Here is an 11,230-nt window from a genome sequence, read left to right as displayed (position 1 = left end):
AGCGGATTCGGGAGTCTCCTAGGAAAGAGGGCGCGGAGCGGGAAGCGCGCATGCGCCCCGGCGCACACCCGCCAGCCGGTCGTCATGAGTCCGGGGAGACTGAGTTCTGTAGACGAGTCTGGCCCTCGGAAGCCCAACAGGATTTTTCAGCTCCCTCTTCTGGGAAGCTCAGGAGAGGGAACATTCAGTGCCCGGAAACTCCCCCGTTGGGAACCCCAATCTCCACCTCCTCCTACCTAATTTTGTCACCCTGGCTGCACCCCAACCTTCCCTGAGGTGGAGTTGTTACGCTGGTGAAGTATTCAAGAAGCTTAGCGTCCCCAGGCCATCTGTGGGCAGTGCCCTTCTCTACTCCCTGCCCTCCTTGTAGGGCACCGTGGCAGCTGTCCCCCAAAATCATAGGGTCCCAGAGGTGCTCTCAAGGCCCTCCTCTGCCGCTTAAGTAACTTGAGTTTGTTGAGGACTTACTAAGTGTTAGACCCCGTGCGATGAGCAAGTCCCTGCTCTCAGGAGCTCACGTTCTACGGGGATGACTCAGACAAACACAGGATAATTTTTAGGTCGTGGTAAACGTTCAGAACAACCTGTCAGTGTGACAGAATTGGGGTGCTCAACGAGACGGCGAGAATGGGGACTATGACCCCAATTAGACAAAGGCAGTAGTCAGTCATAGGACAGGGCAGCAAACGCTCGGCCAAGAGCAGGTGCAAAGGCTCTTGTGCGAGGCGGGCCAGGTCGGGTGGTACCCGACCAGTTTCAGAAGGAGTCTGGAGACAATGCAAAGCCACTAGGTCTGGGCGGAACCGTGGTGTGACGTGATTTCGTTATCAGTTTGCTGAGTGGAGAATGGATTGTCTGGAAGAGGGCAAATAGATCAGTCACTGCAGAGACCGGCAGAGACCGGCAGAGACCGGCGGCTTGAACTGGGTAGCTGGCGAGGCACAGATGGATTCAGGATAGGATCAGAAGTGTTGGATGATGGGAAAGAATAAATCAGGATGAGTCCTGAGCTTTAGGAACATGCCACTGGGTGAGTGGTGGTGCCACTTGAGGGGGAACAGGTGCTGGGGGCGGGAATCAAGAGTCGAGTTGTGGCCATGTTGAGGCTGAGATGCCCATTAGAGATGTCAGGTTGGAAGTCTGAGCCCATGGAGGGGTCAGGGAGAGAGTTACCCACCGACACACCGATGGCATCTAAAGCCATGGGTCTCAGTAGAGACCTCTGCAGACAGAGTGGGAGGAGAAAAGGCCCGAGGGGAGAGCGCTGGGCCCTCGGGTGCTCGGCAGTCCGGCAGGAGGGCGAAAGCTGCAGAGGATGGCGAGAGCATACAGCGCGGGGAATAATACGTCTCCAGAGACTAGCAAGGGTTTGAAAAAGAGGAAAGACACTGATTTTCTGAGTAAATGCTTCTTAGGGGTCGAGCGAGGTGCAGGCAGAGAAATGGCCAGTGGGTCTGATCGCTTTTGGTCACTGAGCGGTGCGTGGGGAGAGGAAGCGGGAGCCTGCGGGAGTGAGCGAGGGAGCCCAGGGAAGGAAGACAGAGAACCTGTCGCTAGGAAAAGGAGCGGAAGTAAGGTGTGGCAGCCGGAAAGAAACGTAGGTGTCTCGAGAGCGCTTTCCTAACCATGAGAGATGCTAGAATAGGTTTCGGGGGTGACAGAGAATGATCCAGGAGAGAGGGGAAAACTGAAATTTATTGAAGGCTTACTTAGTGTGGTAAGAGCTTTACAAACATTCGTCCTCACGACAGATCAGGCGACTGAGGTTAAATAACTTGCCCAAGGTCATGCAGCGAGAGGTGGCAGAGCCGAGGGGCCACCCGGATTTTTGACTCGTCATGCCTCACCCCCCAGGCGCACAGGCACACAGCCCCCTGTGCTCACACACCCAGGACACGCCTTGCTCGGGCCATCGTGCCCCTGGCAGGTCAGAGAGAGCCGCTCCCATGCGGGGGGACACGACTTGGTTATTTTCTCCTCCAACGCTGTAAGCAGGGGCATCTCCCCCCAACGGCCTGAACACCATGCATCACAGGACAGAAGCACTCCCAGGCCAGAGGAGCAGGGGCAAGCAGCAAGGGCCCCCAGAGGTAGGAGGGGAAGAGATACTTTTGGGGGTGTTCGGCGGGTTTCTCTTGGTGCCGGCCAGTGCGAGGGAAGGCTGGGGGCTGCTGGTCCCAACCAGCTGGAGCCTGAGGCACCGACATTCGTCCGGATCTGTCCCGTGCGGCCAGAAGCCCGGGTCAGAGCCCGGTTTCCCGGCTGCCCCCATTGAGGCTGAGGCTATGGGGTCGGGCACCTCGCTCCAGCCGGCAGCCAGACAGGAGGCGCCGCAGGGAGGCGCCGGAGCTCAGATCGCCGCAGCTTCGAAGGTGGAGGCTCTCCCGGCCGGGCCGGCCCCACGGGCTCCGGGGTACCTGTAGCACACAGCGGCGGCCATCGATGTGGTCCAACCTGAAGCTCCAGGCTTTCCTGGATATCTTCCCAGGCTCCCCTAATGCCCACCTGCTTGTGCCCATGGGCTCCACTCCCACTGGGGTCTGGGGCCTTCTTGGACATCTGGAGGAAACGAGTGACCAGGCCCCGGCCTGGCCAGCTGCCCTTCAGGTCCCCCAGGGAGTGGGCAGGTGCAGGGCCTGAGGGCAGGGGGACCTTCTGGAGGGTGGGTACAGGGCGCCGTTTCTCAGCTGAACGGGCACGTAGCAACTTGGGGGCAGGGCAGCGGGCTAGACGGGAGAGGCAAGCTTCAGAGCAGAGCCCTGGGGAGAGAGAGGGTGGGTGGCACGGGAGGTGCAGACAGCGCCAGGTGGCACGCCACCACCCCCACCCCCAGGCACTAGCCACGGCCTGACCTGTGTCTGCAGAGGAGATAGAAGCAGCTTCTTCCTCAAGCACTTTGGTATAAAAGTCCCTGAAGCCAGCTGGGAGGAGAGAGAGGCAGGGCTGAGAGGGGGTGCTCGGGGGCCACCGCGCCGGGCCCACCCCCATCCTGGGAGAACTCAAGTTCAGAGCAGCTTTCACAGCCCCTGCACCCCACCCCCAAGCAAGGGGCATCGTCTCTGCCCACAGGTGGGACAGTGAGCCAGGACGGGCTGGGGCCGTCTGGTTCCCAGCCGTGACCTCCCCCGCCCGGCACTCGGTGGTGGGCGTGAGCACCCCCTGTGCCGCACTAAGCTTTCGACTGCACGATGGCATTCCTCAGGTACCTGCGGTTGTGCTATTGCTACACCTGTTTTACAGGTGAGACCTGAGGCTCGGACCCAGCCTAAGCCGGGGGCTGTGGAATTGGGTTCGAAAAACAAACCCCCCTCTTTTAGCAGAGAGCAATGCTATCAACGGCGCGTTTCCAGGTGAACATTCGAGAAGTGTCTACCGCAGGGTGACCGCACCCTCCCTCCCCGCCCCAGGGACCCTAACTGTATCCCAGGTCCCGGCGGGGGACGGCTGGCCGCTGACTCCCAGTGCCTCTTCTGCACGGGCCGGGGTGCTCACCGGCGTCGCTGGAAGTGGTGATGCCCGGGTCGCTGTGGGACCGTGGCAGCGGCGGCAGCGGTGGCGGCGGAGCCGGGTGAGGAGGCCGGTACCCCGGTGGGGTGAGGGAACCTGAGCTGTCGCTGAAGCGGCGGGCTGGCGCTCGCGCGGAAGGGGCCGCGGCGGGCTGGCCGCCTCCCCGCGGGGCCCGCCGCCTCAGCTCGGGGAAGCAGGGGCCCGCCCAGGGCGGCCAGCCCTCCAGCCGGTGACAGCTGCGGGCAGCTGCGGGGGCACCCAGTGGGGGCGGGGCCTCCGGGGCCGAGCAGGAGTAGGAGCGCGCGGCCCTCGGGGGCCGCCGGGGCAGCGGGCTGTCCTCGAAGGGGCCGCGCAGGCCGCAGTCCAGGCTGAGGCAGTAGCCGGCGCGGCTGCGCTGAATGGAGCGGAAGAGCACGTAGTCCACGGAGCGCACGGAGCCCTGCAGCTCCAGCAGGCACGAGTCCTCCGACGGGCTGGAGCCGCCGGGCAGGTCGCCGATGGCTGACAGCACCAGAGACCCGCTGTCCATGGACACTGTGGACGGCAGGGGGCGCTGGGTAGCACCGCCAGGCGCGGCCCGGGCCGTGCGTCTCAGGCCCAGCCTCTGCGGGCCACGATGTCCCCAGCTTCATCTCAAAGGAGACAGGTAAGCCCAGGGTTCCCAGAAGCCACCACCCTCGTTTGTCTCTACACCACCAACTTGGCCTTAACTCCCTTCTTTGCCTCCACCCAGCTCTGCTACCCAGGCAGCCGGCCCCTGCCCACCGCGCCCACTCCCTCCTCACCATCTATGATGGAGGACACTCGCTCGTAGATGCAGGAGCCGTCATGAAGCTGAGGATCAAACAGAGTGGCCTGCGGAAGACACGGGGGTCCAGGGTCCAGCCCTACACACCGATGTGGCCACCCCCATGGGCTGGATAGAGCTCTGGAGACCTAGATTGCAGTCCAGCTTTGTCACTTTGTACAAGTCACTTATGTGAGCCTCAGTTTCCACATCTATAAAACAAAAATAATAGTTCCTACCCCCCCGCCCCCACTTCACCAGGCTCTAGGGAAAATCAAAGGTGACGGTGGATGTGCCAGTGCTATAGGATCGTGAGGACTGTGACTGTCCTTGTCCAGTGCCTGCAGCTCACTCCTCGCTCGGCTTTTCAGGCTCTACCCCGGCTTCCTGGCCCACACCAAGCCCTGTTCTCACCTGGCTGTCTCCTCGTAGCCCCATGACGGCCTCATAGGAAGGGGGGCAATCGGTAGGGTACAAGGGCACGGGGCTGTCCATGGAGCCATTGTAGGTGATGCTGGCAGGATGGAGGAGAGGGTCAAAGCCTGGCCAAGAACTCCCCACCCACCCAGGCCCCGGCCCAGCCCCCCTCCCCCTCCTTAGTTCCCGCAGCAGGACTCCGCCAGGCCGCACCTCTGCGCATCTGTTTCCGAGCTGCAGGTGTATTCTGGGGGATAGTAGGGAGGTGGTGGCACAGGCGGTACAAATTCCTCCAGGTCCAGCATGGTGTGTAGAAGAGGTGCTGGGGGCGAGGACGCACAGCCCAGAGGCCCCAGGGGGCCCGAGACTGAGCGCTCAGGGGCCAGTTGCTGGGCAGCAAGGAGAACTGTAAGCCTGGTTCCTGAGAATACCACTCCTGAGCGCCCCAATTCCTCCTCTCCCATCGACATTTTCTGGCCCCGCCCCCGCCGAGAAGCTCAGTTCTGGCCCCTCCCTCAGCCAGACGCAGCTCCCCATCTCACCCTGTCCCCACCCAGGCTCTGCTCTGGCCCTGCCCATCTAGAAATTCCTCTTCTTTATGACCCACCTGCACCCAGAAGCACCACCAGCTCTCTGTCCCCATCAGAACATCGACCCTGTATCCCACACTCATCTAGGACCTTCCTGACTCCGCCCAACTTCTAATCTCTCTCTCTTCCGTCCCCTTTCCCGGGCCCACAGTGGCATCACATACATCTCTTACTCCGTCATGCCCCTCCTCACCGCCCTGGAGCCCCCTAAACATCCCTACGGTAACAGACACGCCCGAAAGGTGCCCCACAGCCCCTGGTGCTCAGAAGCCAGTGCTGTGGCCACCGCCCCTTGACCCCAGTCCCAGCATGCACACCCCTGCCTCCCATTATGCCTTTCTGGCCTTGACCCTGGCTCCCCTCACCGTGTGCACAAGGTCCAGGGAGAAGATTTGGATGCAGCAAGCAATAGCCGAGAGGGTACAGATTATGGCGGCACAAATGGTGAGCCCGCAGACGCTGAAGAGCAGGTTCTGGGCAAGGGAAGAGAGGGAAGGGAGTGTGAGAGGGGCCTGGGGAGAAGGGATCCCGCACATCCGGGGCCTTGAGGACCCCAGGACGCGGGGCACGGCGGGGGAGGAAGGAAGGGTGGAGGTGGGGGTGCACGCTCACCTTGAGGGCCCCTCGGGCTTCATCGCAGGTGGAGTTCGGGGCGACTTTCAGTTCCTGCCCTGAGTCGGGACAGGGCCGGAGGAGGGGAACCGGGGGGCAGCACACGCAGACCTTTCCTTCCTGGTGGACGTGGGGACGGCGAGGCAGCCGGAGTCAGGACAGACCCAGGTGTGCCGCACACCCCCCAGCCAGGTCTCCCCGGCTCGCCCCCCTCACATCTCACCATGGAGCAGTCCCGGAAGTCTCGGGCCAGCTGTGCGTTCTTACAGGAGAGAACGGAGCCAGCCATGCTGAGCATGACACACAGCACCGAGAGCAAGGAGAAGAAGGAGATCTGAGGGGACAGGGCACCGGTCAGGGCTGGGGGCTCCGGGCGCCCCCTGCACGGAGGCCGCCACCCTCCTGCACACATGCGTGCATCCGGCTGGCACCAGCCGGAGAGCCGAGTCCCTTCTCTGGGGCATAAACGGGCATCCCCTCGGGTGCTGGGCACCTGTCTCCCGGTGGGCACCAGACCCTGGCACCTACCACTAGAGTGAATGGCCGCTTCCAGGACACAATGCCAACCACCCCAGAGAACGCCAGCTGGGGAAAGAGTGGGCACCGGCTCAGCCTGGCAGCGGAGGCACCCGAGTGAGCCCCTCGCCACAGGGTGCACCCAGCCTCGTGAGGAGGGAGAGGACCAGGAGAGGGAGGAGAGGCCAGGGTTCGGACTGGCAGCTGGTGCGGAGGGGTGGGGCCCAAGGAGCCGCCCCCACCCAAAGACTGAGTACCCAACTCACCGAGAATCCAGCCCAAGACGGGCAGGACCTCTTGATGCTCTCAGTAGTGGTGACCGAGGAGGCCACCATGCTGAAGGTGACCACCAGGATGCCCAGGAGCACCTGGGCCAGCCCCAGCGTGAGCAGGGCCTGCAGCCAGGGCCGGTGGAGGCGGAGGTGGGTAAGGCCCCGAGTGCTGGGCCGGCTGGTAAGCGAGCGGCTGGAGTCACTGGGCGAGGGCATCATGCCTGCCGCCCGGCTGCCTGCGTCTGGCTCCGCACGCCCTGGCGCTTGGGAGCATCTCAGAGGCGCCCAAGGCCCCGTCCTTCCTCCTCTCCACCCGACTCGCTCTAGAGCCCACCCCCTGACTGGGTCCCCTGGGACATGGCCCGGGGACTCCAGCTGCGGGGGGCGCCGAGGGAGGGGCGTCACGGAGGGGCCGCGGAGTGCTCCCTCGCCAGCAGGGGCACTGGACGGGCACCGTGCCCGGGACGGCGATGAGGACGCTGGGGCACAGGCTCATCGCATCTCCCTAGGGAAGAGGGTCGCCGAGAAGGGCCTGTCAGGGAGTGAGGAGAGGGCGGCGGTCGGAACCCAGGGAAGGGTGGGGAGGGTAAAGACGAGAAGGATGGGAAAGAAATCTAGAGAAGAGGGGAGGGGTCGGCGCGGGTGACTCTGGGGACGCGGTCGGAGTGTCCGAGGAGCGTCCAGTGGGATCCGAGGCTGCCGGTTGGGGAGAGGCCACGGCGCCGCTGTCTCCCGGGTCGCCTGCCCCCCCCACCCCTCCCCACCACGCTCCGCCCCGCAGCTCGGGCTGCCGCGGTCCAGGACTGGCGGGGATGGGGATGGGACGGTGCGAGAGGAGGGGCATGGCGGCGCGGTGCACCCCGGGAGCTGTAGTCAGGGCCAGAGACCCTGCAGGAGGGGGAGGGCAGGAGCAGGCGACCGCGCTGGCAGGAGCACGCGATCTGCCCCTTAGGTGAGCTCTCTCCAGCCCCTGCCTCTCCGCGGCCCCAGGCCCGAGCTAACAACCCTTCCGGTGCCCACTGGAGCCCCACCCAGCCCCACCCAGCCCCTCAGGCCCCGGGGCCGCTGCGTTCCCAGTGGAGGCAGCAGCTCTTTCCCCGTCATTGCTGGCGAGGGGGGAGCAGGGCTCCCTGGCGGCTCAGCGATCCCACACCCAACCACGGACTGCCCCCCGCTCTTCCTGCGCCGGCCACCCCGCACCGGGCTCTGCCGCTCCGCCCTGGCCAGCTCACTGTGCACACTGCAGCCGGGGCTGACCGGCCGTCCAGAGTTCACAGTCAGCTTCCACTGGGCCCCTCCTCGCTCTCCTTTCTTTCGCAAGGCCTAGTTCCCAGTAAAAATTCCAGAAACGGGAATTCGAGATCCAGTCCCACTTTGTGTTTATTTAAATAGCCGAAGCGACAGCCTTGGCACAGCAGAGGGAAGCTGGGCTGGGGTGTGTGAGAGGTGGCAGCAGTGTGGCCTGATTTGGCGGTGGGCGGTGAGGGGAACAGGACGGGGCCACAGTGGGCTCCTGCACCCCTGAGTCAGGTTCAGCAGTCATGGTTGTGGGGTTGGGGGCACTATAAAGGAGACATCAAGTAATGATGTCTCGCCAAGTCCCAGAGACCTCAGGGATGGGGGCTAAGTCAGCTCCCTCAAGTGGCAGGGCCAGTGCATCCCAGGCAGGGGTCACGGGGTCCAGAAGGCATTTTCGGCAGCCCCGGAGGCTGCGTTGGCAGCTGCGGTTCGCACCGCAGGGTTAGAGAAGACACCAGCAGTAAATTCTTGCTGGGCCTTCTGGAAGCTGGCACCCGTGCGGCGGTACAAGGAGTGGATCTGCAAGAGGAGGGCAGAGACGTGCCGGCTCGGTCCAGCCAGTCACCCTGCTCCCACCTAATCCCCCCCACCACTCCCCTGCCTGCTGCTCCAGCCTCTACTCCTTGGCACCCCCCACCTCAGAGGTCCATCAGCCTGGCCCTCCCCAGCTCCTCCGGAATGTCACCGCCCCAGGCCCTCGGGGGACACATGATCTCACTCTCCTGGCCCCACCTTCCACACAGCCCTACCCGCTTTAGCATCACGATCCCCAGCACGGCGATGCCAGTGAAGAACAGGGCCACCAGCAGCATGAGCACAGCCACAGCCGTGTTCTGCTTCAGCACCACCAGAGCGGAGATCCAGCCGCTGTTGGGAAGACCAAGCGCGTGGCGGTGAAGGCGGCTGCTCACCGCTGGGTCTGTGCTCCCAGCTTCTCCACTGCTTATGTCCCAAACGGGCCCCGTTCCGCCCTCCCCACAGCGGGCCGCTCCCCTATCAGCCTGGCAGCTTCCCGCGCACAATCCCAAACTACATCCACTCTCTTCGCCGTTTAATCCCAGCTTCTGAAACCTTAGCGCCTAGCCCTTCCAGACAGCCTCACTCCAGACAGACCCTTCTGTTGAAGGTTCTCCCTCCTCTTCAACCAGGGTCATGTATAACTCCTCCAGGAAGCCCTCTCAGATTGACCGACCCTTTTCCCTTCAGTTTGTGCCTGTCTACAGTTCTGCCTGGGCTCTCTACCCTGGAAGAATGTCCCGTCTCTCTCAGGAGAGTATATCCTAGCACTTCCCGAGGATGAAAACCGCATTTCCTTTTGCTGAACGACCCCTTCCCCGGTACCCTGACTTGGCCTAGAGTGGGAGGAAGGGGTGAGGGTGGATGGCAGCCTCACGGACCTGAACCCCCAACCTGGGATGCCAATGGCCTGGAGGACAAAAAGCACATCCTGGGCGAAGAAAATGAAGAAGAAAACGAAGAAATTGAATGAACTGTCGCTTCTGCAAGGAGAAAAGTGGGGGGGGGGGAAGGAGAAGAATTAGGGCTGGGAGTAGGTAAGGAGGGTCCATCCCAGTTCCCCCATCAGCCCCCTCCCAACTTACCGAAAAGCCTTATACATGGGGCGGTACCAGCAGACGAAGGAGCAGGGAGTGAAGAGGAGGCCCCAGAGGATGGAGAGCCCGAAGCCTGAACCATTGTTGGTCTCCACACAGAAGCTGGCCAGGCAGGCGAGGAAATTCAGGAGCAGAGCCAGAGTGCTGCCTGAGGGACGGGGACAGGACGATGGGTCCTTCTGGATGCAGGGAAAGCTCCTTCCCCTGTAAGCCCACTCACGGCCCTCACCACGTGCGGCAGAGTAAGGGAAGGGGGACAGCTCTGCCTTCGTGGGACCCTCAACTCAGCAGGGGAGGAAGAACGACCAAATCTCAGTCACGTGCAATTTCCTTTGCAAAGACATTTAAAGGATTCGGAAGCCATTTCGGCACGAGGACAAGGCGAAAGGGGAGAGGGTGGACGTACGTTTGCTAAAAGGCTGGAGGATAAGTTCTAAGTCCTATAAAAGGAGTTGCCCAGAAAGATCCCGGAGAAATGAGCCTTGACCTCAACTGCTAAAGAAAGGTGAAACGTCTAGTTCTCAGTGAGTCGGCTCCAGAACAGAAAAGATGTACAAGCTGCTGCCTGTGGTCTTCCTCCAAAGAGAGCCCTCACTACTCACACATCCAGAGGTAGTACATGGTGGATACTGTCTTCTGATATTCTTGCGGGATCTCCATGGAGATGTCCTGGAAAAAGCAGGGCTGAACTGGGCAGAAAGAAGGCAGAGGCGGCCAATTGTTCTGTCGAGCTGTAAGGCAGAGAGAGAGCAGGAGGACCCCAGAAGTGAGGCAGAGCCCAGGGAGGGAATCTCTCCCCCACCCTTCCACCCCCAGGCCCACTCTTCTATCTCCAATCCGGGGTCCAAGGAGACAAGGGTGAGGGGCAAGAATGATATTAAGTATCACTGCTGCCAACTTTGAAGCACCGTGCCAAGCGCTTTATCTAGATGGCCTTGTCTAACACCCGCAACAGTCCTGTCGCATAGGTACAAACGGGGTTCCCGTTATACAAGTTCGGAAACGGGGGCACTCAGTATTCAGCGACTCGCCTGAGAGCTCCCGGTTCGTGAGCAACAGCGCCCAAGTTCAAACTCAGCAACCCAGCCCCAGCGCGCATGCTCATGGGGTTTCTTCTTCTCGCTCCTTCGAAACTGTCAGATGCCCGCCCGACCCGCGCAGGGATCCACTCACTGGCTGTGCCGCCGAGGGCAGCATGCTGCAGCTCCCGCTCCCTCCGATCCAGCTCCTCTGCCTTCCGGTTAAGCTCCTCCTGCTTCTTCAGCAGCTCGGCTGTGGCTGCTGCAGCTGAAGCCTGCCCAGTACGAGCAGAAGGAGACGTGAGTCCCGGGCCCCAGCGCTAGCCCCGCGCCCCAAGCGCCACCCACACCCCCCTTTACCTGGGTGCTGTAGGAGCCATAGTTCTTGGGCTCCGTGGGGCTCAGCTTTCTCGAGGACTGCAAGGAGGGGGCCGAGGGCGGAGGCAACGGGGCAGAGGCAGGAGGCTCATAGGCTGGCGGTGGCTGTTGGGTTTAGCAAAAGCCTCAGAGATCATCTGGTACCCCCCACAAATACTGGACTCTGGAGTCCGCCTGAACTCCTCAAGACCCAGAACTCACTACCTAAGGCAGCAGCCCA

General features: G+C 62.4%; 2 protein-coding genes across 3 annotated transcripts in view; both read right to left on the bottom strand.

Moving 5' to 3' along the window:
- Window positions 1-1,675: 1,675 nt before the first annotated feature.
- On the bottom strand, window positions 1,676-7,719 carry FAM189B (family with sequence similarity 189 member B). 2 transcript variants are annotated; one of them, XM_011366418.2, is made up of 12 exons: window positions 6,696-7,717; window positions 6,442-6,498; window positions 6,137-6,247; window positions 5,914-6,033; window positions 5,667-5,774; window positions 4,925-5,100; window positions 4,709-4,808; window positions 4,293-4,362; window positions 3,493-4,041; window positions 2,853-2,921; window positions 2,506-2,759; window positions 1,676-2,417 (listed from the first exon to the last, which is right to left on the bottom strand). In XM_011366418.2, exons 1-12 carry the CDS (start codon window positions 6,918-6,920, stop codon window positions 2,244-2,246), a joined length of 2,013 nt encoding a protein of 670 aa, XP_011364720.1. In that variant the 5' UTR covers window positions 6,921-7,717; the 3' UTR covers window positions 1,676-2,243. The 2 variants fall into 2 exon arrangements, with proteins under 2 accessions (XP_011364720.1, XP_011364721.1); XM_011366419.2 differs by lacking the exon at window positions 6,442-6,498 and having other exon boundaries at window positions 6,696-7,719.
- Window positions 7,720-8,056: 337 nt separating this feature from the next.
- Window positions 8,057-11,230, bottom strand: part of SCAMP3 (secretory carrier membrane protein 3) — a 10,639-nt gene continuing 7,465 nt past the window's right edge. Inside the window, exons 11-17 of the mRNA XM_023534303.1 lie at window positions 10,993-11,121; window positions 10,787-10,907; window positions 10,216-10,344; window positions 9,602-9,761; window positions 9,398-9,499; window positions 8,750-8,867; window positions 8,057-8,519 (exon numbers count right to left, since the gene is read on the bottom strand). Coding sequence (XP_023390071.1) covers window positions 8,373-8,519; window positions 8,750-8,867; window positions 9,398-9,499; window positions 9,602-9,761; window positions 10,216-10,344; window positions 10,787-10,907; window positions 10,993-11,121 — 906 coding nt within the window. The 3' untranslated portion in view covers window positions 8,057-8,372. The remainder of the gene's footprint in view (window positions 8,520-8,749; window positions 8,868-9,397; window positions 9,500-9,601; window positions 9,762-10,215; window positions 10,345-10,786; window positions 10,908-10,992; window positions 11,122-11,230) is intronic.

Source organism: Pteropus vampyrus, unplaced genomic scaffold (assembly GCF_000151845.1).
Source record: "Pteropus vampyrus isolate Shadow unplaced genomic scaffold, Pvam_2.0 Scaffold124, whole genome shotgun sequence".
NCBI classification, from domain to species: domain Eukaryota; kingdom Metazoa; phylum Chordata; class Mammalia; order Chiroptera; family Pteropodidae; genus Pteropus; species Pteropus vampyrus.
This window is presented reverse-complemented; position numbering and strand designations above follow the sequence as displayed.

Bases quoted from the DNA above. Each gene is read 5' to 3' on its own strand.
- FAM189B (XM_011366418.2), bottom strand. From the start codon at position 6,920: ATGATGCCCTCGCCCAGTGACTCCAGCCGCTCGCTTACCAGCCGGCCC. The intron at 4,363-4,708 runs GTGAGAACAGGG...TGTCTTCCGCAG, and splicing joins GGCTACGAGGAGACAGCCAG to GCCACTCTGTTTGATCCTCA. The intron at 4,042-4,292 runs GTGAGGAGGGAG...TGCCGTCCACAG, and splicing joins AGTGTCCTCCATCATAGATG to TGTCCATGGACAGCGGGTCT.